This window comes from Doryrhamphus excisus, chromosome 12 (genome assembly GCF_030265055.1).
Source record: "Doryrhamphus excisus isolate RoL2022-K1 chromosome 12, RoL_Dexc_1.0, whole genome shotgun sequence".
In the NCBI taxonomy this organism is placed as follows: Eukaryota; Metazoa; Chordata; class Actinopteri; order Syngnathiformes; family Syngnathidae; genus Doryrhamphus; species Doryrhamphus excisus.
In genome coordinates, this window is record NC_080477.1 from 1,131,871 (window position 1) to 1,159,034 (window position 27,164).

At 40.5% G+C, this 27,164-nt stretch overlaps 1 protein-coding gene across 2 annotated transcripts in view; it reads left to right on the forward strand.

Annotated features, from left to right (window-relative positions):
• The window catches only part of LOC131139251 (leucine-rich repeat-containing protein 49), a 33,923-nt gene extending 6,860 nt beyond the window's left edge, over positions 1 to 27,063 (forward strand). Inside the window, exons 9-18 of one of the 2 annotated variants that reach the window (XM_058088655.1) lie at positions 3,996 to 4,057; positions 6,754 to 6,901; positions 8,347 to 8,430; positions 10,745 to 10,920; positions 12,968 to 13,066; positions 20,017 to 20,245; positions 20,323 to 20,508; positions 21,609 to 21,718; positions 25,086 to 25,251; positions 26,441 to 27,063. In XM_058088655.1, coding sequence (XP_057944638.1) covers positions 3,996 to 4,057; positions 6,754 to 6,901; positions 8,347 to 8,430; positions 10,745 to 10,920; positions 12,968 to 13,066; positions 20,017 to 20,245; positions 20,323 to 20,508; positions 21,609 to 21,718; positions 25,086 to 25,251; positions 26,441 to 26,650 — 1,470 coding nt within the window. In that variant the 3' untranslated portion in view covers positions 26,651 to 27,063. The remainder of the gene's footprint in view (positions 1 to 3,995; positions 4,058 to 6,753; positions 6,902 to 8,346; positions 8,431 to 10,744; positions 10,921 to 12,967; positions 13,067 to 20,016; positions 20,246 to 20,322; positions 20,509 to 21,608; positions 21,719 to 25,085; positions 25,252 to 26,440) is intronic. The other variant, XM_058088656.1, reaches the window with a different exon arrangement.
• The last annotated feature ends 101 nt before the right edge of the window (positions 27,064 to 27,164 follow it).

Consider the following 27,164-nt stretch of genomic DNA (forward strand, 5'->3'; position numbering starts at 1 on the left):
TAAACAACAATCTTCCAGGTGTTCAGGTTTTCCCCTCTCGCTTAAAAAATACCGTGCGGCCTACAAATACAGTCGGAACCAAGCATTTCTGTGACACTGACGGGTGCCTCCGAAATTGTACGAAAACCTGCTGTCCGAGTGAGCTTGTATTGGATGAACTCCAATTCATATGCCATTTTTTTATTATTATTATTATTTTATAACAGTTGGCTCACATTTACACTTAAGGAAGGTAAAACAGGATAATGGATGTTATAATGCTGACAGTTTTACTTGTCAATTAATTGTTTGAAATATTTCCATTATTTCCAAAAAATAGCAAATATGCTAACTGCCGGGATTTTAACCAGCGCTGAGTCACAAAACATTGGCATCTCTGGCTGTAGGCAACTTCCTGGCGTAGTTTTTTTTAAAAAAACCCACTCAGCAAAATGGCAAAAGCTGCTGGTGTGAAACTCATGTTGTTTATATTGAACTTATCACTTAAAAATAGAAACAACTGCAAAATAGAAAAAAATTGCAGCAATTTTACAACAACAGTAATAGGAGAAAAATGTAATCAAACAAGAAATAGTTGGAATAAAAATGTGTATTTTATTTATTTTATTCAATAATACTATGAAGAAAAATGTCAATTAGCATAAAGTTTAGTAGCATTAGTATTAAAGAATTATTTTTAAATGTACCACAAATAAAGTTGTCATTTTTGGAAAAATTAGGTTGGGGGGAAAAAATCATAAGGTTGAAATAGCTGAAAATTAAATGAAAAACAAAATGGGAATAAAGCCAAAATATCAAGGGAAAAAATGCATTCAAAGTAGAAAAAAGTCGCAATTCCATGATCATTAATTTGTAAGATAAGCGCAAAAATAATGTCATTTTAGTAACATCAAGTTGAAATATTAAAGAAAATTTTTTTTTTTGTTGAGTTGGAATATTAGGAGAAACAAAACACGATAAAGTTGTAATTTTTGGAAAAATTGGTTGAGGAAAAAGTTATAATACTGCGGAAATGAAGTCAAAATATTATTAATAATTATTTAATTAATTATTAATAATAAAATAATATTATTATATTATGTTATTATTTAAGAAGAAAGTTAAAATATATATAAAATTTTACAAAAAAAAAGTAAAAGCAAAACCAGTAGGAAAAGAGCAAAAAACAATGTTGATACTCGTGAAAATGGCCCTCGCATCTTTTCATTTTTCACTTTGTGGCCCCTTGTTGGAAAAAGTTTGGACACCCCCGCCGTCAACGGTTGCTGTTTGTCCTTGTCGCCAGGTGTGTCGTTGTGTTCTAGCACCCCCATGACCCCCATGACCCCCATGACCCCCATGACGGTATGTGTGTGCGTGTTTGGGATGAGCGCCAGTCGTGACAGTGCAACACAAAAACAGAAGAATCCTCACCCGGACGTGGGCAGGGTGGCTTTAAGGATTACTTTTTCCGTTGGAGTTTGTCTTCACGCTAGGCTACCAGGCCAGGCTTCATTACTCTTGAAAAATGTTCAACGGTGCATGCTAGCTTTGTTGATCACTCATCTTGACGAGGTTGCGTGTGGTCCTGAGTCACCCTACAGTATGTACGCTACTGTATGAATGAGATGGATACGAGTGTGATTTTGGCGATGCGATGCCGGCCCCTGAGGTCCAACCCCCTCAGGCACGTCTCTCCTGTTTGCACGCCAGTGAGGAGGTCGGGCCGCTGCACGCCGTCTGAGGCTAAATATAGCCGCGTTGTTTCAGACAGAATGATGTCACCGCTTAGCTGATACAACGCCTAACGACGGCATCGCTCGCTCTCGCTCTCAAATAAGCTGATTGATCGCAACCGATACACGAGAGGAATGTTTGTGCTCACCTTCATCTTACTGACAGCTTCCATGTTTGTTTTTCACACTCACGCAGAAAAAAAAACGCGCTGGGATAAAAAGCCAGGTTTCTTTGTTGAGTTTTATGAGACGGCTACTTCGTGGAGTGACTGAAGACGCTTTCATCGAAAGATACATTCCATACTGCAGACCCACATCCCCCCTGAAGACCCAAGAGTTTTGGACACTTGTATGTCAGGGAAAGGCATTTTAGGTCCCTCACAGGCATGCTTGGATGAGTTTGGTGTGGAAACACTTGACCTCAAATCCGTCAAACACTTTTAGGCGTCTCTCAGAGGGGACATCAATGACCTCTGGCTTCATAAATCCTTGCAAAAAATAGCCCACAGACACACTACGACATCTTTATAGAAACATATTTTCCTCCATTTTCACTTCCTCTTGCAGCCAACAGCCAAGTGGCTCAATACTTTTTTCCACATAGTCGCTCTGTCATACGTTCTAGTTGCGGTATTTATATGTTTATAGCGGTTAATTGGTTCCAGATCCTGCCGAGATAAATTGATTGCCAGATTCAATGTTAATAAATGGAATCTTATTGAAGTTAAAGCATAGAAAAATTGTTTATGATTTTCTAAATAGAGTTTTTTTTAATGAAATAGCAACCCTATAGTCACCTTTACACTCCTATTAGTCATTTTAACACCACATTGCAACTCTTATGCTACAGGGGCCTTAGATGGTCGCTCGCTAGCAAGCTAACCATTCATTCATTCATTAATTTTCTACCGCTTATCCTCACAAGGGTGGCGGGGGTGCTGGAGCCTATCCCAGCTGTCTTGGAGCGAGAGGCGGGGTATACACCCTGGAATGGTGGCCAGCCAATCACAGGGCACATATAGACAAACAACCATTCATACCTATGGGCAATTTGGAGTGGCTAATTAACCTAGCATGTTTTTGGAATGTGGGAGGAAACCGGAGTACCCGGAGAAAACCCACGCATGCACGGGGAGAACATGCAAACTCCACACAGAGATGGCCGAGTGTGAGGCAAGCTAACCAATGATCCTCAAATTAATTTCTTACCACTTCCACACAGAATAGGAGATGTCGGACATGTCATGGCTGATTTAATGCAGTGTTAAGGTAATATAACGTAAAGTAATGTCCCAATGGTTTCTGTCATTACTGCCACCCGGTGAGCTGAATGCGACACATCATTTGTATTTCGATATTTTTGACTAATTATAGACCATAGTCTACCACAAAACAGCGATCATTAATTATTACATTTTTGAAAGAAACATGATAATTAATCATGATTAATCACATTTTGCCACTATGTGTGAAATCAAGCTAAAAGATACCAAGATACGTACGTACAATATCGGATAACATGACTGTAAAGGTGACTGTAGGGGTGTTATTTCATGTCTACGGGGCTCTAATAATGTAAAAATGGTATTTTTCAAACTGTTTTGTTTTCAGTGTGACCCTAATCATTGTGCGTAATGTGCAAAATAGTTCATTTTCAAAACATAAAAAAGCAGTCAAATATGAGATATGGGCCACAAATGGCCCCCGAGTGGGGCGTTGGACACTCCTGTCATCTCAATGTGTGGTCCTGCGAGGGGCGTGGTGCTGATGCTGCTCATTCAGCATCATCTCCTCCCTGCAGCATGTGCTACACTCGCCATCCCGACACCTCCACGCCATGTCTAATGATCTGCCCCCCCCCCGGAAAAAATACAAATACACCATTGATTAATTCTGACGTTGAGCCGCCTCGACAAAGACACCACCCTTCCACCGCCGTCAGCCATTGTTCTTGCAGCGCGTGTTTGGAGGTGGCCTGCTGCAGTATGAGGTTCTCTGCATCAGCCACCCCCCTCCCCACCCCCGCCCCTCCACATCTCTCACACACACTGCCTCTCTTCCGCCCCCTCCCCTCCCTGTGCAGACGAGGCAGCATGCTGGGCTTTTTTTGTGCATGCGCAGGGCGGACGGAGGAAGCTGCAAGGTGACTGAGGCGATGGAGAGGCAGCGAGGGCTCTGACGGGGAGGGGGTCGGGGGGGGCGGGAAAACAAAGTGACGATGCTCTTCCCCGCATCCGTCCATTTCTCATCTCTCATCCGTCTCCCCCTCTTCCCTCCCAGACCGAGGTAGACCGACTGCCTCGCTTGCAGCGCCTCTTTCTCAGCTGCAATAACATCACCAGGTAAGAGCTTTCTACCACCTAACCCCCCCCTCCCCCTCCTTTGTAGGGACTGTGCCACATCCCTTCTCTTTCCTCCTGGTCCTGGCATCCTGCAGGGACTCAGATGGAAAATAACCCGGAGGTATGACAAGCCTGAAGAAGTTGCAGAGAAATGTATAGGTTGAGTGAGTTCACGTTGGGATCAACGTGGCTTTTGTGTAGTCGTCTTCCAACACGCCCTCCCCAGCAGCGTCGGTCTTGATGTGTGAGCCAAGCATAAACAATCAAGACGTCCTGACGCTAACTTGTTAGAGCAGCCGAGCTAGCCTTGCTAGCCTGAGGGGTGGAAGGAAGGAGGGACGGAGGGAAGGAGGCAAGGCGGGAAGGCGGCCTCCTTCTGAACAGTTTTCATGCTGCAAAGTTCTATTCTATGCAGCACGCAGGTGTTGAAATGTATCGTACTCTGTTGCCGGGTAGAAAGACAAGATGACCCCCCCCCCCCCACACACACACATGTCAACCCCACATTGAAGTTGCAGTGCAGACACAAAGAGTCAATTCAGAGGATGGAGTTTGACTTGCAAAAAAAAAAACGCCCCACTCTTGCTGATTTTTCTGATTGCATCCACAGGCTAACCCCCCCCCCCCCTCCCAAGGGAGTGTGACAATCATGCAAATTGAAGTGTCATCAATCACTGCGGGGGGCTTTTCAATCACGCATGGAACACCCCACTCGTTATTACACATAAAGGGTGGCATACTGTATTTATGCATCATTAACTGCAACTCTAGTCACTGTTCCTTAAAGGCGGCGTGTCTCAGTGGTTTTAAACTACGTCAAGTGTCAGATGTCCATAATCGTGTACTACAAATATGTTGTCCAAAATCAAGCCTCGATGTTGGAAATTGGGTAGTTTTATTGTGTTTTTTTTTTTTTAATTATTGGAGACAGAGCATGTGTCTGCAGCTTTAATTCTAATGAGCGGTCTTTGTCTGCAACAGGGTGCGTCCCCAAGAAGTGCTGTTGTGCACTTTATACACAAAAAAAAATATATACGGTCGTCCCCCGCTACGTCGAGGTTCAAACACCGCTCCCTCGCTCTATCACGGTTTTTTAAAAAAATGTATAAGTTGGTTTATTATTCATTTTTCATTCATTTTCTACCGTTTATCCTCACGAGGGGGGTGGCTGGTGCTGGAGCCTATCCCAGCTGTCTGGGTACAACCTGTACTGGTGGCCAGCCAATCACAGGGCACATATAGACAAACAACCATTCACACTCACATTCATACCTATGGACAATTTCATTCATTGATTCATTTTCTACCGCTTTTCCTCACGAGGGTCACGGGGGGTGCTGGAGCCTATCCCCAGCTGTCTTCGGGCGAGAGGCGGGGTCCACCCTGGACTGGTTGCCAGCCAATCACAGGGCACATATAGACAAACAACCATTCACACTCACATTCATACCTATGGACAATTTGGAGTGGCTAATTAACCTAGCATGTTTTTGGAATGTGGGAGGAAACCGGAGTACCCGGAGTAAGCATGCAAACTCCACACAGAGATGGCCGAGTGTGGAATTTAACTCGGGTCTCGTAGCTGTGAGGCCTGCTCGCCAACCACTCCTCCACCGTGCAGCCCACTTTGGCCTATTTTTCGTCCAAAATATTGAAAGGCAAGTTCAAGTTATTCTGGTCATTGGGAATCAGCAATATTACATGACCTTTAAGGGGGACCTATTATGCTTTTCCACAGTGGAGGGGGCGTGTCTGGAGGCGGGCCATGGGTGGAAAACATTACAACTGTTTCAATGTTTTGCGGGAACCACTAAATCCAAATGAATACAGCTGAATAGGTGCAGATTCTGGAAGATCTATAAAGCTTTGTGTGCTGTTATTGCGTGTAGCTGCTCTATAGGAGTCCACTCAATGCAAAGGGCCAAAAAATGAGCCATAATAGGTCCCCCTTTTAACGCTGCATGGAGTCAGCCATGGCACTTCCAACATGATGGGAGTAGAAAAAAAAGCTCTCCTCCCATTCAGTGTGGAAATGGTACATTTTTGGCTTCTTACTTCAAACACTTTTTGACATTTAAAACAAATACATCGGAGGTGAAATAGTTAGCTAGGTAGCTTGCTATACCTGTATGCTATGATTGATCCTGTCGTCTCTGCATTAGTGTTGCGCAATGTGGTGTAATTCAAGAATAATTGGAGTGTAATGGTGACCATAGGGGTGTTATTTCATGCCTAGAGGGCTCTAATAATGGTAAAAAAAATAGATTTAGGAAGTCCTAAACATATTTTTTTTGCTCTAACTACAAAATATTCAATTAATTAATCTCTTTCATTAAAAAAAAAAAAACACCAGCCAGATGAAGTAGGCTGCAGCGATTACTGCATATTACTATAAATAAGAGCACCATGAAAAAGAAACGTTTACTTAGGTGTTCTACTTTGATGATTAAGATGATTAGACTCTTATCAGACCATGGTTGCATGCAATAAACGTCCCCGGGGATCAGACCGAGTTCACAAAGATAGGTTGATAGTTGCAGGCTAATGATGCTAATCATGCTAGGGTTCCGTTCAGCATTGGCGCGCCTTTTGCTAAAGTGTTATCTGCCGATGTGCCTCTTGACTCCTTTATCGCAACAAAAGCCCCTCCCCACCAACCAACCCTTGATGTGATTTCCCAATGTTGTTGTGTCTAGTCTCCATCAGCTCGGCTGCACCGGAGAGTCACGCTCCCTTTCTGAGCTCACCCTGGATGGGAACCCTGTAGCCCTGGAGACATGGTACAAGCAGGCCGTCCTGCGCTGTGTGCTTCACCTCAGACAGCTGGACATGAAGCGCATCACCGTAAGCATCACTCACTTTGTCGAAAGAGGCCTTTGATTGCAACCCTGGCAGGCATTCATACGGGCACCTGCTGCCTGTTTGGAGGGCCGGAGATGCTGGGATTTTCTCTGCACGCGTCGTCTAAAACGTCCCACACGTCAGACGCTCCGTTTATGTGTTTGAAGCCGTCGCAGATGGAATACATTTGTCCCATCAAAGACTTTGTGTAGTTGCGGATTAGGGTTGCTAATTTCACGGATATTTCAAACTCGCGTCCAGCTTTCATCTCGTATCAATGGACTCGTGCAAGATTCATGTCAACATAAATCAGTGAACATTCTCAAGTTGTCACCTTTTTCAGCGTCCAGGTCTCAGCTTGCCTTTCGAGGAATCTGGAAGTCCTATCCGCATTCCCCTCAAAAGACACGGCTGATGCATTACATCTACTTTTACGTTTACTTGTTTTTTTTTTTAAAGGTCCATGCACCCGCAGGTTATTGAACGGTTTCCATGACCCACACGGTCCATTAAGACCATTTAAACCCATTTCAAGTGGTCTGCAGGAACCTGTGGTCCAGTTAGCTGTCATCTGCAGTGCGATTGGATGAGCAGGAGTTAGCATCCGTGCCTGACACGTTGACGTTTTATAGCTAAATGTAAACGCTTCAGCTGAATGGTGGGCAGCTTTCCGAGTCATTATTATTATTATTTTTTTTTTATTATAGTTTGTGTTGATTCATTTTCGGCTGTATATACAAGCTGCACACTGGCCACTCGTAAAGTACAGTATGTCCACGTTGACTTTTATTTTTATTTTTTTTATTTTATTTTTTTTACAATATTTTATAATATTGCCCTTGTCAAGATATACAGTCATTAAGATGCTCCCCAAAATGTGAGATACTCAGCAATATCCTGTGTGACTGGGATGATTGAACGGCGGCTCTTGAATCCTTCCAAAACAAAGACGATATTGTTAGTGAAAAAATTGCGTCCTCTGGAATCAATAAGATATTGATCCATGTCACCAAACAGCCCACCATTTTGTTTCTATTTGTCTATTTTGAGGCCAGATAACGGCTCCGTATCTTAATAGCTTTTCACTGGCAGGCGTCCATGTCGTCAAATCGGGCCCCAAGTGTCGAATCGGGCTGTCGCCGACTGTCACGGCTTGTCATTGCTCTACGCCAGCACACACACACACACACATACACACATTGGGGCTGGCAGCGTTGCATTCTGGGAGTATTGGCTATCCCAAACAGCTGTCCGGCTGGCTTGATCCGAGACAGATAATAATAATCCTGTCATGCCGCCGCCTGCTGTGGGAGAGCATCTCTCCTCTCCCACAGCAAGTGGTTCAGCTCTGAACGAGCGGCAGCAGCATTTTTTTTTTTTAATAATTAAGACGTCGCTAGCAAGCCAGACTCTGACCTTGCCGGGTTTGTTTGTTTGTTGGTTTTAAGGAGGAGGATCGGCGCATGGCTGGTGTTCAGGCACGGAAAGAGGAGGAGAAGAAGAAGGAGACTCAAAAGCAGACCATTCATCGGGTACCGCTTGTTTTATTTACGTTTTTTTTATTGGCTCGGTTCAAACCTACCAGCATCACATCCTAGGTCAGGGGTGGGCAAACTTTTTGACTCGCGGGCCGCATTGATATAACAAAATTTCCGGGGGGGGGCAGACTATATATTTTACACATAACAGTCCACCTGGTATTATTGTATCTGTAAAATCTGCTATTATTATTTATTATTTTATATTTATATTTAAATATTTTAAAAATAATAAAATATTATAATAATTAAAATAAAATTAAAATAATAATTATTATATTATTATTATGTAAAATATGCAAATATAACAATATTATTATATATAATTAATATAATAATTAGCATTAATATAATAAATATAATAATCATAATAGTTATAATAATAATATAATAATTATTATTTTAATTTTTATTATTATTATGTGCTTGTGTCTCTTTTTTCAGGAGCACTTTGTAAACAACAGACCATGTCAAACAACGAAATTGATCCAACCATCAAAAGGTTGGCTCAGGCCATGATGCCAGGTTGTATGTTGACTTTAAATTAAATACTTTTGAAAGATTGGGCGGGCCGTATTCAAACACTTGGCGGGCCGGATGTGGCCCCCGGGCCGTAGTTTGCCCACCCCTGTCCTAGGTTATGTGTTTTTTCTCCACGGAAAATAATACTGTCACCATCATACTTCTTAACTGATGTACAGGTGTCCAACAGTCATCCCTCGCCACTTTCCTCTTGGAATTTAGCGGCTAGATTCATATATTTTCAAAAATATCCATCCATTTTCCTCCGCTTATCCGGGTCCGGGTCGCGGGGGCAGCAGTCTTAGTAGGGAAGCCCAGACTTCCCGGTTCCCGGCCACCTCCTGCAGCTCCACCGGGAGGACACCAAGGCGTTCCCAGGCCAGCTGTAAGACATAATCCCTTTTCCCGGCTGGGCATGCCCACAACACCTTACCAGGGAATTTCAAAAATATATTAATGAATAATTATTATGTAATATTAGTAAAAATGATGCATATTTCAGCACGTGTGAAGTATTTTTTGCCTAAATTATGCATATAAAGACATTCTTTCATTTTCTACCGCCTATCCTCACTAGGGTGCTGGAGCCTATCCCAGCTGTCTTCGGGCAAGAGAGGCGGGGTACACCCTGGACTGGTGGTCAGCCAATCACAGGGCACATATAGACAAACAACCATTCACACTCACATTCATACCTATGGACAATTTGGAGTGGCCAATTAACCTAGCATGTTTTTGGAATGTGGGAGGAACTGAACATAAACATTCCAAAAAATGTAAATATTATATATTAATTGTTTATGCCTCATATGTATTATTTTCTGTTATGTTTACTATAAATGTGTGTAAAAGTGACTATAGGGGTGTTATTTCATGTCGAGAGGTCTCTAATAATGTTCATCCATTAATTCATTTTCTACCGCTTATCCTCACGAGGGTGGCGGGGGTGCTGGAGCCTATCCCAGCTGTCTTGGGGCGAGAGAGGCGGGGTACACCCTGGACTGGTGGCCAGCCAATCACAGGGCACATATAGACAAACAACCATTCACACTCACATTCATACCTATGGACAATTTGGAGTGGCTAATTAACCTAGCATGTTTTTGGAATGTGGGAGGAAACCGGAGTACCCGGAGAAAACATGCAAACTCCACACAGAGATGGCCGAGGGTGGAATTTAACTTGGGTCTCCTTGCTGTGAGGTCAGCGCGCTAACCACTCGACTGCCTTGCGGCCCCGTATAAAGACAATAAAATACAAATATGAGGCATTCAGAAGACGCTTCCAAAGAAGCTGTGAATGATATGTAGTAATATTCAGTGAATATTATATATATAAAATATTATATATATATGCATCGCCTCATTCCGTGTGAGAGATGCTCGTCGGTGCGCTGGACTCATTTTCCAACTGTGAGCTAATTCCTTAAAAGCTGCTGTGGATAGTCCACAATGGGGGTAAGAACTCCTTTTATTTCTGACACTGACTCACCTTGTCAACGGGGAGTGGTACATTCCAGAAGCAGGCGGGAATACATGACACAGTAGAAGGCCATCGCTGTCATAGAAGAATACATTGGAGCAATTTATGATGCTTAACTTAGCGGATTTGGTTCTAAGGCCACAAAGTCCACCTCGTAGATCCCATTCAGCATCCCTGCTAAACACAAGCTATTAGGTTGCGTTTGACCGGGACAGTTAGACGCTTACATGTCTTTTGTAGTGTGGCTTCAGGCGACTGCCACTTGAAACCTTCACTGTTGCGTGTGTGTCTTGCTCACTTCCAGGAGAAGCGGCGTCTCGCCATCCGTAATGCGGCTCAGCAGTGGGAGGGTGTCGCAGCCTGCCTGGAGCCGCCGTCGACGAACGGCGCCAAAGAAGAGGTCAGCCCCGAGAACAGCCCGGCCCACTGCCCTACGCAGACCAATGGGCTGGCTCAGGAGCCTTCGCCCGATGAGCCAAGGTGGGCCTGGTTGTACCGTGTATGGCAGGGGTGGGCAAACTTTTTGACTCATGGGCCGCATTGAGTTAACAAAATTGTGCGGGGGGCCAGAACATATATTTAACACACATGATTTTACGCTTATAATTTTAATAATTGTAATAAATTTAATGATTTTTAATATTTTTTAAATATTTTTAAATATTTTTTAAATATTTTTTAATAGTTTTTAATAATTTTTAATAATTTCTAATAATTTTTAATAATTTTTAATACTTTTTTTATAATTTTTTAATAATTTTTAATACTTTTTTTATAATTTTACGCCTTGAATTATTTGTCTAATTTTAATTGTCATACTATCAGCTATATGTTCTTGTTTCCTTTTTTTCAGGAGCACTTTAAACATCAGACCACATCAAACTACGATTTATTTATTTATTTTTTTTACTGAATAAGACATCCGACTTGAAAGTCATGTTGCCAGCTGGTATGTTAAAAGTTGAAATACTTAAAAGCAACTGGCGGGCCGGATTCAAACGTTTGGTGGGCCGCATGTGGCCCCCGGGCCGTAGTTTGCCCACCCCTGGTGTATGGGGACTTTCACTCCTGGTTTGTTTATTGGGCCTCCTTTTACTTTGTTTTTCCTATAGAAAGTACAGTACTACTTGTTTATCACAGTTAATTGGTCCCACACCCGATCTTGATAGGAGTATTTCAGCAAAGTATGATTTCTTAGTTATAAATGGAATATTTTTGTAATTAGAGCATAGAAAACCCGACCCTCTGACCTTTTTAAAGTGAACTTATTATGCTTTTCTGACTTTTCTGACCTATAAATCTTCTTAGTATTCTCGTGTTAAACGATGCCAAAGTTTCAGATAATAACGTTTGCTTATTTGGAAGTGAGCCTAAAAGCTTTCTGTGCGGGTTATTGTGTGTAGCTGCTCTGTAGGACTCCACAACTCTATACAAAGGACCGGAAATTAGCATAATTGGTCCCCTTTAATATTATTAGAGCCCTCTAGAATTAGAATTAGAATATCTTTATTGTCATTTTATGATACAAACAAATTAAAGTGCAAACCAGTCAGTGCATGATTGACGACCATACATAAAAGCTATAAAAAAAGAGCCTAAAAACATGTAAAAAGCCTAAATAGACATAAACATAAATAGGTGACACTGACATCCATTCATATTGCATTCATGCAATCCATTCCCAGTACCCAATATTGTAGACTTAATAAGCGTAAATAAGCCATTCAAGACATAAATAAGACTTGTGGTCATGTCACTATGAATGTGTTCCCAAGGTCAGGGGTCCCCAACCACCTGGTTCGGCACTGCCCATGGATCTGTACCAGGCCGTGGGAAACTTTTAGGCGCCATGATAAAAATAAACAAACCAAAAAAACAATCAAATTTTTTTTTCAAAATACGTTTTTAAATTTTATGTCAATATCGGACATGATTTTTAAAAATTAATTAGAAATAGTTTTTGCACCTTAAAATGGAGTTGTCTACTTAAAAATAGTAGAAACTTAACTTAACGTCACAGATGCATTTGATGTCTGTCGCTTTTTAATATTCTTCATTCTTCACACAAGTGTAAAAAGAAGTCAACCACCGGAATCCAAAATATTTGCTTTGTTTAGTTTTATTTAATAGTGACATTTTTTCCCCCATCATTGAAAAATATGAACATAATAAGTGGAGGTACGTCAGTAAACTGATTGAATTGATTCAAGATGGCGGCACGCACGGGCGCATGTTTTTTCTATTTTTTTTATGTGCAATAGGATTCATTCATTCAAGTGAAACTCAGGTACAATATGTGCAATACTACATTTTGTTTACTGAAATGCCACATTTTGGTTACTGCAATTCTACATTTTGTTACTGCATAGGTTATTGTTTTTGATGTACATATATTTACACTTTTATATTAATATTGTTATTCCTTGTTTTCTTTGTATCCTTTCCTTATTCTTATTTTTACTTTCTATGCAATACAATGACAACAAAGGCGATTCTGATTCTGAAACTGTTGAATGTCCTCCATCAGGCGGGTAAGTCCAGGCGCTGGACCAGAACGAGTGATGTGTGGCGGACCAGAGAGCAGATTCCGTACCAACAGCCGTCCAAACAGCCCTCGAGATCCAAAGTAAGGCAACAATTTCATGCATGTAGAGAGGGGCGGGGGGGGGGGGGCTGCTGATATTAAGATCCTAAGTACTGTAATAGTATTTTTACACCAATATTCTCAGAGGAAGAGTGGGACAGGTGGACATTAGCTAGGGTTGCCAACCCCATCAAAATAAGTAGGTAGGGCCAACCCACCCAGACTCTTATTTTATTTTTTTTTACACACAATTAGTGTTTTAAGGATAACACATTATTATAATAATAACAGGAGTTATCATAGTTGTTAAAAGCCACATTAAGCTATATTAAACGCAAGTTGTCACATACCTCATACATGTGGTAGTATTGTGTGTGTACTTGTGTGCACTTTATTTATCCGCACTGTGCAGACTGAACTCCAAACTGAAACAGCACACAAGCGTATTCAAATTGTACGTTGCAATAAATAGTACAATAAATGTGTACACGTTGGCAGGTCTACAGTAACATTGTAAGTCCCTGCCTCAAACACCTCCCCCGTCCCACTATTTGAGAAGCACTTGATTAAAGTCCCATTTTAACAGCAACGTCATGCTATGTTAGCCTACATTTAAGATGCGTAGCAAAGCCTGCTGTTGTACAAAGCGGTGGGCATGCATACGGGGGCTGGGCTAATTGAGAGAGCGCCGGGTCAGAGGCAGTATCGTGCGATGTCATGAGGGAGGAGGTTTGTTTTTGTCTACAAAAGTGAGAGCATTTGAACACATCATCAACAGGCACTTTTATTACTGCTAGAATATTGTTAGAGCCGGTCTAAAATCATAAATGTTGACACTTTTCATTCATTGCATTGACATATATGACATTAATTGCTGTGACCCATCCTCCTGGAGGGAAAGCAGGTTAGGATGAGTTATGAAGGGGGGGCGTCTAAAGTATCATATCATACCGGGATAGGAAAAATAGCCCTGACGCTCGATCCCTCACAGGCTAATAATAATCTCTTCTCCCTTGAGTCATGTGACCCAACCGGCCTATGGTGACTCACCCCTATGAGCTGGTGTCACCTTTTTTTTTTTTTGCTCCTATTATGTTCTAAAAATGACAAACCGTTTACTCTTATAGCTTTCCCCCCTCGGGCTGAGTGCGTCATTCATTAGGCGAGTCATTCCCACACGCTCAAATACAAACAAACAATACCTCCCCCACTCCCTCAGAGAGCACTCAGGTGTCCAAATAACGCGGGAACCCGTCTCCTGTTTGTCGAGGTCTTTGCACGACATCTTTGCGTATCGTCTCCTCGAGCGTGCCAGGAAAGTAGAAGAGACGGCGCGAGCTTCACGCGTTATCCGCTTACTGCGCAATATCAACAGATCCCAGGCAGCTCCGCCAGGCTGGGGCACATCTGGATCTGATCTGTTGGAGGCAATCGAGCGCACAAATGTGTGTGTGTGTGTGTGTGTGTGTGTGTCGCCTCTGGTTAAATGCAAACTGGTACCTGATGTCCATGTCTGTTGCACAGACAGAATGTTTGAATTTTCCCATAGGTAATATTAGAAAATGAATTCATCTGTTCCCGTGTCAAACTGTCACCGCCATTCGTACGCATCATGTCAAGCCGACAGATGGAAGCACAGTGTAGCGTTCCCACAGAGCCTGACGCTCTTTTGTATGTGCATAAGAATAACCAGGATGTTGAGTGGTATTTACCGTATTTTCTGGACTATAAGTCGCTCTGGAGTATAAGTCGCACCAGGCCAAAAATGCATAATTACGTAGAAAAAAAACATACATAAGTCGCACTGGAGTATAAGTCTCACAAGGCCAAAAATGCATAATTAGGTAAAAAAAAAAACATACATAAGTCGCACTGGAGTATAAGTCTCACAAGGCCAAAAATACATAATTAGGTAGAAAAAAACATACATAAGTCGCACTGGAGTATAAGTCTCACAAGGCCAAAAATGCATAATTAGGTAGAAAAAAAACATACATAAGTCGCACTGGAGTATAAGTCTCACAAGGCCAAAAATGCATAATTAGGTAAAAAAAAAAACATACATAAGTCGCACTGGAGTATAAGTCTCACAAGGCCAAAAATACATAATTAGGTAGAAAAAAAACATACATAAGTCGCACTGGAGTATAAGTCTCACAAGGCCAAAAATGCATAATTAGGTAGAAAAAAAACATACATAAGTCGCACTGGAGTATAAGTCGCACAAGGCCAAAAATGCATAATTAGGTGAAAAAAAAAAAAACATACATAAGTCGCTCCGGAGTATAAGTCGCACCAGGCCAAAAATGCATAATTAGGTAAAAAAAAAACATACATAAGTCGCACTGGAGTATAAGTCGCACAAGGCCAAAAATGCATCATTAGGTAGAAAAAAAAACATACATAAGTCGCACTGGAGTATAAGTCTCACAAGGCCAAAAATGCATAATTAGGTAAAAAAAAAAAACATACATAAGTCGCTCCGGAGTATAAGTCGCACCAGGCCAAAAATGCATAATTAGGTAGAAAAAAAACATACACAAGTCGCACTGGAGTATAAGTCGCACAAGGCCAAAAATGCATAATTAGGTAGAAAAAAAACATACATAAGTCGCACTGGAGTATAAGTCTCACAAGGCCAAAAATGCATAATTAGGTAGAAAAAAAAAAACATACATAAGTCGCACTGGAGCATAAGTCGCACAAGGCCAAAAATACATAATTAGGTAGAAAAAAACATACATAAGTCGCACTGGAGTATTAGTCGCATTTTTTGCGGGTAATTTATTTTAACTACTTGACCAAAACAGACATTAGGTCCTCTTGGAAGGCAAGTTCTACCAATAAAAGAATATAGAACAGGCTGAATAGGTGTAAGATATGCTAGCACAATGCTTATTCAGCTACACTAAAAATAAACATAAAAAACAACATAAACATAACACAGAAAAGGTGTCCAGTGTTTATGTAAAATAAACAGTTTTAAACAAGTCGCTCTGGAGTATAAGTGGCAGGAACAGCCAACCTATGACAAAAAGTGCGACTTATAGCCCGGAAAATACGGTAATTCAAATAGCCTTTAAAAACTCAGCTTTTTAGACACACAAATACACACAATTATGTGCTAAATGTATTTCAGGCCACAATATTAAGAAGAGGATAAAAAGGATAACTATATATACAAATTTACCAAAAAAAATATATTTGGCGTATATTTTAATGTAATATTTGATCGAATGAATATTTGTAGTAGTTGACGAGCTGTCCCACTGCATCATGCTGTGCTAATACCACTTATGCGCAGTATTTAGACAAACTCTACACCACGTCTCAGAGAGGTTTTAAGTTGCCAGATGATCTCCTCCGGGATTAAATATGATGGACTGTAATTGAATTACATCCAGAGCGTAAGAGTGTAAAACATCGGTCAGAGTGACATCCTCCTCGCTGAGCACGGTTGCCTGGTTGCCTGGTTGCCTGGTTGCCTGGCAGCCTTCCCGCCGCCATGTTTAAGGTAGAAACAACCATGCGTATACACGTTAGTGGGGAGTGACTCACCCCTCCGTCTTCACTGTCTGTTTATGACTTGTTGCCAAGTGTGATTTGGGTGGGCTGTTTTGCGAGCTTGTTGTTGTTGTTGTTACGCGTCATTATGTCAAATATGCGTACAGAAGCGCACACGAGCAAGACCGCACTCGTGCACCTGAAATCCCCACTTTGTCATATCTTGTCCTGCATTAGCACTAAAAGTCAGTCCGACCCTGACATGTCAGCAAGGGACAGTACTATAAAAGCAAACTTGGAAGTATACGTTAGAGTAGTCTGTGTACATACAGCAGGGCTGTCCAAACCTTTTCCAGTGGGGGGCCACGAAGTGAAAACGGAAAGGATGCAGGGGACACTTTGGGATTTTAAAGCAACACATGTAGATATGCTGCTGGGTGTTAGCATGCTAATGTCAGCATGTTAGCATTGCTAGCATGCTAATATTAGCATAGTAGCATTTTAGCCATTTCCATAGGTAGACAATATTATGCTAGGTGTTAGCATGCTAACATTAGTATGTCAACATTGCTAGCATTTTAATATTAGCATAGCATCATTTTAGCCATTTTCATAGGTCTGAGTTATATATATTTTAGTATATATATATATATACGTATATATGAGCTTTGTGGTATACTGTAGGTGAACAAACATTATTAGTATGAACTAATATTTTTATATAATCTTCGTAAATTTTCTTTTTGCAATATCATGACTTTATCCCCATAATATTTCAACTTTAGTCCCATAATATTTTGACTTAACCAAATGACCTTGACCCATAATATTATCATCTTTATTTTTGTTTTGTTTGTAATGTTGTGACTTTTTAAATTAACATTCTTCTGTTCATGTTTCAACTCTGTGCTACTAAAATGAAAATTTTTTGTTTATTCTTGTAAAATTAGAATTTCTCATTAGAATAAAGCTTTTATTTTAATATTTTTACATTATTTTCATAAAATAACATTTGTTTTTTTTATTTGTGCTGTTTTTGTCATTTCCCTTCCAGCCTTTTTCTTGTTTCTTTCTTCTCATGTTTTTCTCATTGTTATGACTTTATTCCTATAATATTCTGACTTTTTTGTGTTAACATTCCAACTTATTTTGCAATATAATTTGACAAAAATGACAACTTTATTTTTTTATTTGGTTTGTTTCTTTTACAACTTAAAAAATACATTTTATTTCTTTATTATATATATATATTTCAACTTTATAACATTAAAATTATGTAATTTTTTCTTATGATATTATGACTTTATTCTGCTAAAATTATTTTTTTCCATTATATTAAATATTTTTTCTGAATATTTTTAGTAAATTTTTGTAAAATTGGTGCTAATTCTTTCATGATACCGTTTTATTTTTATTATTTATAATGATATTTTTTTAATGTTCCGTGAGCCAGTAGATGGCCATGGGCCACACTTTGGACACCCCTGGTAACAGCTTGCTATTCACTAAAACATGTCATAGCCATTATTGTTCAATATCTGCTAAATGCGTCCACATCTCAGTTCTAATGTGCAAATTTGTGTCCTGCACAGAATACCACATTACACATTGGAAATCATATTTCCCTTCAATGAACCGCAGCTCCCCCAGTGTTGGCGGCACTCATGCAAGCCCAGACCATGGCGCTACCAGCACCATGCTTGACTTTAGTCCGGACACATTCATCTTTCTTCACTGTACGTGTAGTGTTGCCATCTCCTTAAATCAGGGGTCTCAAACACGCGGTCCGCGGGCCAAATGTGGCCCGCAGGACACTAGTTTGAGGCCCCCGCCTTGATATGAAAGTTTAATGTTAGTGCGGCCCGCGCAAGTTTGATATGGATGCTGTATGGTATCATGTACCCAGAAAAAATGATTACGTTTGATTCATGTTCATGTTAAAGGTTAAATAACTGTTAATAGTTATCCTCCCTATCCGTGTGGAAGTGGTAAGTTTTTGGCTATTTAAGTTGAAAGGAAATAACTTGAAGGCTACCGTTTAGGTCGCTAGCGCTCTAGTTTGCGAGTTAGCATGTGTCTCAAGACCCTGCATTTGCGCAATATGTTGTAAATAAAAAGAGTATAAATGTGACTATAGTCGTGTTTTGTCATGTCTACAGGGCTCTAATAATGCTTTGTTCATTTTAATCTGAAAAAATCATTTGTCTACCCACCAACTATATGTGCTTTCTTAAGTTTTTATTATTTGTCGTTTTATTTTTATTATATTTATTTATTTATTTATTACTGATTGATTGACTTTCTTTATTCTTGATTTGTTTATTTATTTTTCATCTTATTTTGTGTAGAAAAATAAAAATTAAGATATTTGAGAACAGTGGAATGTTTTATCAGAGCTTTTCTTGTAGAAAATCGGAACAAAAGCAAATTTTATTAATTTTTCTGTTTTTAATAAATGCGTTTTTTTTTTTTTGTTTTTTTTTTGTAAAACCTGATGCGGCCCAGCCTCGCCCAGACCCTAGCTCCAGTGGCCCCCAAGTAAATTGAGTTTGAGACCCCTGCCTTAAATGATATGTTTGTGTGATAGTAAAGTCATACTGCTGAACAAGCTGGACACTGACTATTGTAAAGTAGTATGATCCCAAACTTACTCTGTCTTTCTATCTCTCTCTCTCTCTCTCTGTGTGTTGCTATAGACCAGGGGTCGGCAACCTTTACTATGAAAAGAGCCATTTCACCCACTTGCCCACTAAAGAAAAATAGCCTGGAGCCGCAAAACGTTGTATGTTTAAAACAACATTGGAGGGGAAAAAAAAGACGAGTTGGAGTACTCTTGCTAGTACTGGAGATAAACTTTTGTTTTTAAATGAGCTCTAATTTATTTTTTAGAATCGTCAAATAACTCATTAATAATAATTAATAACTCAAATAACTCAAAGTATTACTCATTTCCCTTCATGTTAACCTGTCAGAGAGAACTGGATAGCATCCTGTCTGCTCATTCAGTCACCAGTCAGAACTCAGTCAGGATGCATTCATGGTCTCACACAAAGTTGGATTTTTGTAAACTCATAACAAAGACGTGCATTTTCACCACACGGGTGCTAAAAAATATTAAAGCATTGCAAAGGGAGCCGCAACAAAGAGGCTGGAGAGCCACATGCGGCTCTGGAGCCGCGGGTTGCTGACCCCTGCTATAGACCACTCAAAAATACGTCTTAACAACAATCTCGGCTTTGAATCCTGTAATCAGAGGATTAGCTTTTAAACCTGTACTTGGTACTCTGCTTAAGTGTGGATAATGGCTGTCTGATTAGAGCATTTTAACGGGAAACATATAAAATATTCTTCCACATGCAGTAAAAGAACAATTTGAGCCACCTGAGATAAAAGAAATCGGAATTACGTCACTTATTGAAAGCACCATGGCTGTTCCAACCAGTTTCTTGCAGTTCTTTTATGCGGCTTTGTTTGCTGCTACGTTTCAGGCTCGCCGAGGCAGGCAGCGTTCAGAGTCTGTCGCTGTCTGACAGTCACCTGGCCGAGCTGGACGGGGACACGCTGCGGCTGTTCGGACCCGGCGCCCTGGAGGCGCTGGAGAGGGGCTGGGGCGCTCAGACGGCCGGCGCCGTCACCGTCATCACCTTCCGCTACATTCACTTTGACGCCATCGTACCGACGCTGCCGAGAGTCAGGGTCAAGTTCCCCAATCTGGCGGTAAGAACGCAAAGCAAGAGCGACATTCTTTCGCCATCAACGGTGGAACCACAGTGCGCCGCTTCTCCCCTCCGCAGCATCTCATCTTCCTGGAAAGCAACATCAGCCGCCTGCCGCAGCTGGCTGCCCTGGCTCAGGTGAGGCGTCTGGACCAGCTCACCATCCACCCCGAGGGCAACCCGGTGGTCGGCCTGGCTCTGTGGCGCTCCTTTGTCATCTACCGCCTCCACCACTTCAACATGCAGAAGATCAACGGCCAGGAGGTCAGCCATCAGACCTGCGCTATCTAATAATAAGATGATAATTCAGCTTTGATAAAGTCATACATAAACTTAACAATATGTTCATTATGCTACATTACAGTGGTGTAGAGCTGAGCATTATTGGTAATGGTAATGGTAATGGTAATGGTAATGGTAATGGTAATGGTAATGGTTTAATTTCATTTGCATCAGATTCCAATTGAGTGCATCCCATAATCAGTTCCCAGTTCCACATGTCCAAAAGGAGTAGGAAGAAGCAAAGCTTATTAAATCCTACCCCTCCATCTGGTACTTTTACAATCACTAACTGTTACATTTGTTCACTTCCTGCTTTCCTAATATAGTTCCTAATATAGTTTTTGTCATCATAATTGTAATAATAATAATTATAAATAATAAAAAATATTATAAAAATATTCATAATTTAATAATTGCTAAATTAATATTATTATATTATATATTATTAAAATATTATATACATATAATATGAATATTATATATAATATACAATATTCTATTAAAATTATTAATAATTTTAGTAATAATTAATTAATAAATAAATAAAATAATTAATAATAAATAATAAATAATTTATTTATAATAATAAATAAATAAATAATAATTAATTAATTAATTATTATTAATAATAAATTAATAATAATTTAGTAAAAAAATGTATTCCTACCCGAAAGGATAACTCCTCCTTATATCCGGAGGCAAGATTTTTTAAATGCATGAAACACTTGGTGGCAAACTATTTCTCCTCAAGAAAAAGACCACTAATGCAGCCGGATTTGAACCCAGAACCTCCTGGCTGTGAGGCAGCTGTGCTAACCACACTACCACTATGCCCTGGAGCATATATCTAATTTGGCTAATGGCTAATTTGGCTAATTTTGGCTAAACTTTGGCTAATTGGCTGCGGAACAAAAATCAAATAGGGTGAGCGGGTGAGCCTCATGTTAAGATGGTCGACATGTACGCAGTACATACAGTATGTACAGTGTGTACTTATATATAACTGCCCTCTCGGTGTCACCGTGTATGTTGCGTGTGTTGTATCAGTACATGTGTGTGTGTGTGCTCACGCTCCACGCCAGGTCACCATGAACGACATCATCGCCGCCGAGCGCGTCTTCGGCACGCTGGGTCACATAGCGGCCACCGAGACGCCGCGTTGTCGCCTCCTCCTGCTGCTGGAGGAGTCCAGGTGAGGAGCTCAGACTCGCGTCACAACGGCACTCGGCATGAACCACGGCTTAACGACTGGCGTGCGAGGCGCATTAAAGCACGCGAGGGACGTGGCGTCCCTCTCGTCTTCACAGCGCCGAGTCGTAGCTTGTGGAAGTGGAAGGCATGTGTGTGCTTGAATGCAGCATTCTGTGTGTGTGTGTGTGTGTGTGTTTCTATGAGTGCATATTTGTGTGAGCCTGGCACCAAGGAACCGGCGCCGTTAGCCGACGTGTCTCTGGGTGGGAACTTGGCACCGGGACGTACACACATTCCACTTTTTTCTCTTCCTGCAGCTCTGATTGCGTCCTCTGGCATGCACTTAGCACTTAGCACTTAGCACTTAGCACTTTGGCTGAACTGTAAATAGTAACCTGCCTCCATGGATGACAACACTGAAAAGTTTACGAGCAATCGCAACGTTTAAACCCCTTTAGCCATGGAAGTGTATGACGCTACTAGCTTTTTTTGGCTTTTTTTTTAATTCCAAAAAAATCGTAAAGGTCATTGCAGTAAGGCTCCAGACTTTTAGAGCGGTTCGCTTCTTTTTACACTTTCACACACGAGGTTCATCTTCAACACGAGACACCTTCGCCTTCATGATGCCTACATTGAAATGTGACGCATACCTAAATGCTCCACGGTGTTGCACCGCCACTTTTCATGTATTTGACGGCACCACCAGGCCTTGAAGCTGCTACACCAGGGGTGCTCATTAAGTCGATCGCGAGCTACCGGTCGATCGCGGAGGTGGTACTGGTCGATCGCGGCGTGACATTAAAAAAATATCATCCTAGCATCAATGCCGTCACTTGATTGATATACAGGGCAGCCATTCAGATGACAACTGAATGTTGCCCTTCGGGCGACCAATCAAATCAAACAACGTCTCTAAGTGCAGCAGAACTTACGATGTCAGCCTATCATCCATCCCCGTTACTTGATTGACATACAGGACAACCAGTCAGATGACAACTGAATTTTGACCTTTAGGCCACCGCTCATGCGTAAACAGCGATGCAAAGTGCTAAGCTAGTCGGCGAATTGCGAGATTTTAAGCCCTCGCTAAAGTTTATGGTCACTAAAATGAGTGAAGGAGCTGGACCAAGTAAAAAGGCAAAAAACATATCACTTCCATACGGATATGGAATATTATACGGATATTATGATACGGATATTATCCATGACTGATAAACATTTGGAAGTGTGCTTGAGGCTGGCTATCAGCAGCTACTGTCCGGACTATGCATCCCTGGCTGGTTCAATTCAGTGCAAGTCATCAAAGTAAACTCAGGTAATTACAAAAAATGTTAATAGTTAATTATGTGTGTTTTGCAATATTGGCTCATTTGGTTATGTAAGGTACATCAACATACATTGTACGTACAAATAATCCTCAATACATTTGAAAATAAATAGATGTTTTGCATTTTTGTAGTGGGTAGATCATTTTGACTCGGTTATTTTAAAAGTAGCTCGCATGCTGAAAAAGTGTGAGCACCCCTGTGCTACACTAATAATACAGCAGGCATTTAACCTTCCTCTTGTTGTTAGCTTCCTGGTATGGTCTCTTATGTCAACGGGTGGGTTTTGACCCGTGTATTAAATCAGCTATAAAATACACTAAAAACAATAACCATCAAATTTGCTTCTCATGTCTTGGTTACCTTCTTAGGCTTCCTCATCCATGAAAATGTTGCTTTTTAGTACTTTTGGTGTGGGCATGGAGGCCTTTTTTTTGTCACTATACCCCTCCATTTCTATTTGAAGAGCTTTCAACCAAAAGGCGCTAAATCCAATTTTCACTAAGTTGCATGTTTTTCATGAGTTTAATAGACCTCTGTCATGTGTATCCAAATCACATATTTTGCTCTTGAAATCATTTTAAAAAATATGAAAAAAAGTGATATGAAATGTATGCTTTCAACCAAAAGGCGCTATTTCCATTTCAGATTTCAACCAAAAGGAGCTAAATCAATTTCTTTATTCATTATTCTGATTGGGCCAAGTTTCCCATCTATTGATAATCTGACCAATCAGAGAGAAGAATACAATTGGCACTGCACATACAGAAAGCCAGTATCAGTGCGCATCCTGTTTTGTTTGTGTACATGAAGTACACGTATGATAGTTACAGTATGTTATGCAATTCAGGAGAACACAAATTGTGTTTTTACAGTATTCTGTAACATGGAAGTTTTTTTTTTACGCCATAAAAGGCATGTCTCTACCTTCATGAGTTCATGTTTCATGAGAAACATTATTTTACTAAAAAACATACAATGTATAGAGTCAAATATGAGCACTGCTTTTAATAACATTTTTATTCATTTCATTCATAATAATTATTTTGTATTGTATGTTGAGAATGGCTTCTGTGTTGTAATTATTTCATTAGCATAGCACATTAAAGCACCTTACATTCTTTTACAACAATGCCATTGAAGAAGTTAAAGGTGACTTCAAATTTATTTCAGCCAAAAGGCGCTAAATCCGAAAAAAAAAAAAAAATTTAAAAATATATAAAATACATGGTGTGTGCAGGATTTTTATAGCATGCATTTTTATGACCTATATTGATAGCTCTTTCATTTGCAATATAGACTTGATGACCAAATAGATTGATATGTGCATAGTTAAAAATCATTAATTTTCTCGAAATCAGTCAAAATGGATTTAGCGCCTTTTGGTTGCAAGCTCTTCACTTATGATTTCAGTTCTGGCTCAAAATATTGCTTTATAGTCATATTATTATAACCGTGTCGAAAGCGACCTTAACAATACAGTGGTCATAATTTCAACCAGACTATTTTAAAATGTAGTAAAGATTATTATTTTTGGTTTTATTTTGTTGAAATACAGTTTCCTGACAAAGTCAAAAAGCCTTGATGCAATAAACAAATATTACGTGATTCTTTTTATGCATTAAAATGTAAAATGTGTCGGTGCCGACCCTAACACAAAAGGATGGTTAAGACATCAATAAAACTGTCACAGTTAGGGGCCAGTGTGGAATATTCATATTCACAATTAGAATGCTTTTTCTGCCTTGCATTTGTATTTAACTTACTTTGCTTCAATATTTCAATGCTCCAAATCATGATCAAAATATGTCATACTGTACATAATGAGTATAATAGTGCTGTAGTTATTTTCCAACTGTACCAGATGATATGATTTCAGGCTGCGTTGTTTTCCCAGCATGCTCGTTCCCTCCACTTCCAATGAATTGTAAGGAATGTGCTGGCTGCCGCTGATACTGTATTAACAAGCCGCAGATTGTCATTTTAACATCACGTCACTCACTCCCCCCCCCCCCCCCCCCACTTCTCTTTCTCACCCTGAAGGAAGCGCCAGCTGCAGTTCCTGTTGGAGGGGCGTGGCCGGCGGGCGGGACTCAGCCCAGAGGAGCTGCGAGACAACGGGAAGCTCCTGGGCGAAGGTCTGAGCCGAGCGCTGTTCAACTACCCGAGCCGGGACAGCAGCATGGACAGCCCTGAGGTCTGCATTGACGTGAGCAGGGGTCCTCTGGAAGGGACCCCTATTGTTCTAACAGTTCTAAGATGGTATATCAGTATATCAGCATCGAACTCCATTTGTGAACGGATGTGATATTCATTCATTCATTCATTTTCTACCGCTTATCCTCACAAGGGTTGCAGGAGATGCTGGAGCCTATCCCAGCTGTCTTCGGGCAAGAGGCGGGGTCCACCCTGGACTGGTGGCCAGCCAATCACAGGGCACATATAGACAAACAACCATTCACACTCACATTCATACCTATGGACAATTTGGAGTGGCTAATTAACCTAGCATGTTTTTGGACTGTGGGAGGAAACCGGAGTACCCGAAGTAAACACGCAAACTCCACACACAGATGGCCGAGGTATAATAATATTTATATGATAATATTTATATAATATATTATAATATATGTAATATGGGATTGAACTCGGGTCTCCTAGCAGTGAGGTCTGCGTGCTAACCACTCGGCCACTGTGCAGCCTCTAAATATATATTATATATTATTATATAAATATTATATAATATTAATATATATATATTATATAATATTTATATAATATATATCATATATAATATTATATATTATTTATTCAATATTATAATATTATATAATATTAATTTATATATTATATAATATTATATAATATATATCATATATAATATTATATATTATGTATTATTATATAAATATTGCATAATAATTATATCATAATTTATATAATAATTTAATATAATTATTATGTTATATAATGTATATAATAATATAAATAATATTATATATAATATACGTATAGGCTGCACAGTGGTCGGGTGGTTAGCGCACAGACCTCACAGCTAGTAGACCCGAGTTCAATCCCATATTACATATAATATTATATATTATAAATATTATATAATATGTATATAATATATAATTATATATATAATATATATATGTCTATATTTGTCTATATGTGCCCTGTGATTGACTGGCCACCAGTCCAGGGTGTACCCCGCCTCTCCCCGAAGACAGCTGGGATAGGCTCCAGCACCCCCGCGATGCTCGTGAGGATAAGCGGTAGAAAATGAATGAATGAATGAATACTATATGAATATGATATAATATACTATATATTATAGGACCTTTACCATCTTTGTGGTAACATCTTGTCGTCACCTTGTGGTCCTTCCTTCACAGGAGGGTGCAGTGGAGCCATCAGAGCGGGCCACCATGGTGGACCAGTACCTCCAGGACCTGGTGCGCAGGGCCTCGGACACCAACCTGAAGGGCGAGGCCCTCCACACGCTGTGGCCCTCCATGTTTGCCGACATGGTCAGGGACTGCGTGCTGGAGATGAGGGACCGAGCGGCCTTTCGCCAAGCCAGCCTTGCCAAGCTCTCCAAGTGAACGCCTCGCCGTCGTCCATCTTCTTTCCCACTAAAGACACGCTCTCACCTCCTGACCTTTCCACTTAACTGACTTTTTGAGTCTGACAGGTTTAGCTCCCCCAGTCGCGTGCGGGAAGCACCTTCTCCTGATGGATGTACGCCGCTTTAAGGACTCGTGGATTGAATGTAGAGTCGGGACAGTCTTTCGGAGCTGCATCATACTTGAAGAGAGTCATCAGCGTCATCAGCTTGAAATGACCAGGACCTTTTTTTTTCTGAGAATGAACTTTGCAGTGTCTTAAACCTCATCTAACGGTCTAATGATCTAATGTTCCTCACTGTCTCCTTGCCTGACGCAGGACACAGAGGAGGACACTGGATTTCTCTATCATTCTGCACTTGGTAGTCAAATAAATTCTCTATCCACATGCGGTTTGTGTACCCCTCCTTGCCTGTCCCAAGCATGTCTCCTAACAGGACTGAACGTATTCACCGGACTTCCTCATGTCATGGCCGTGATGAAACGCAAATCC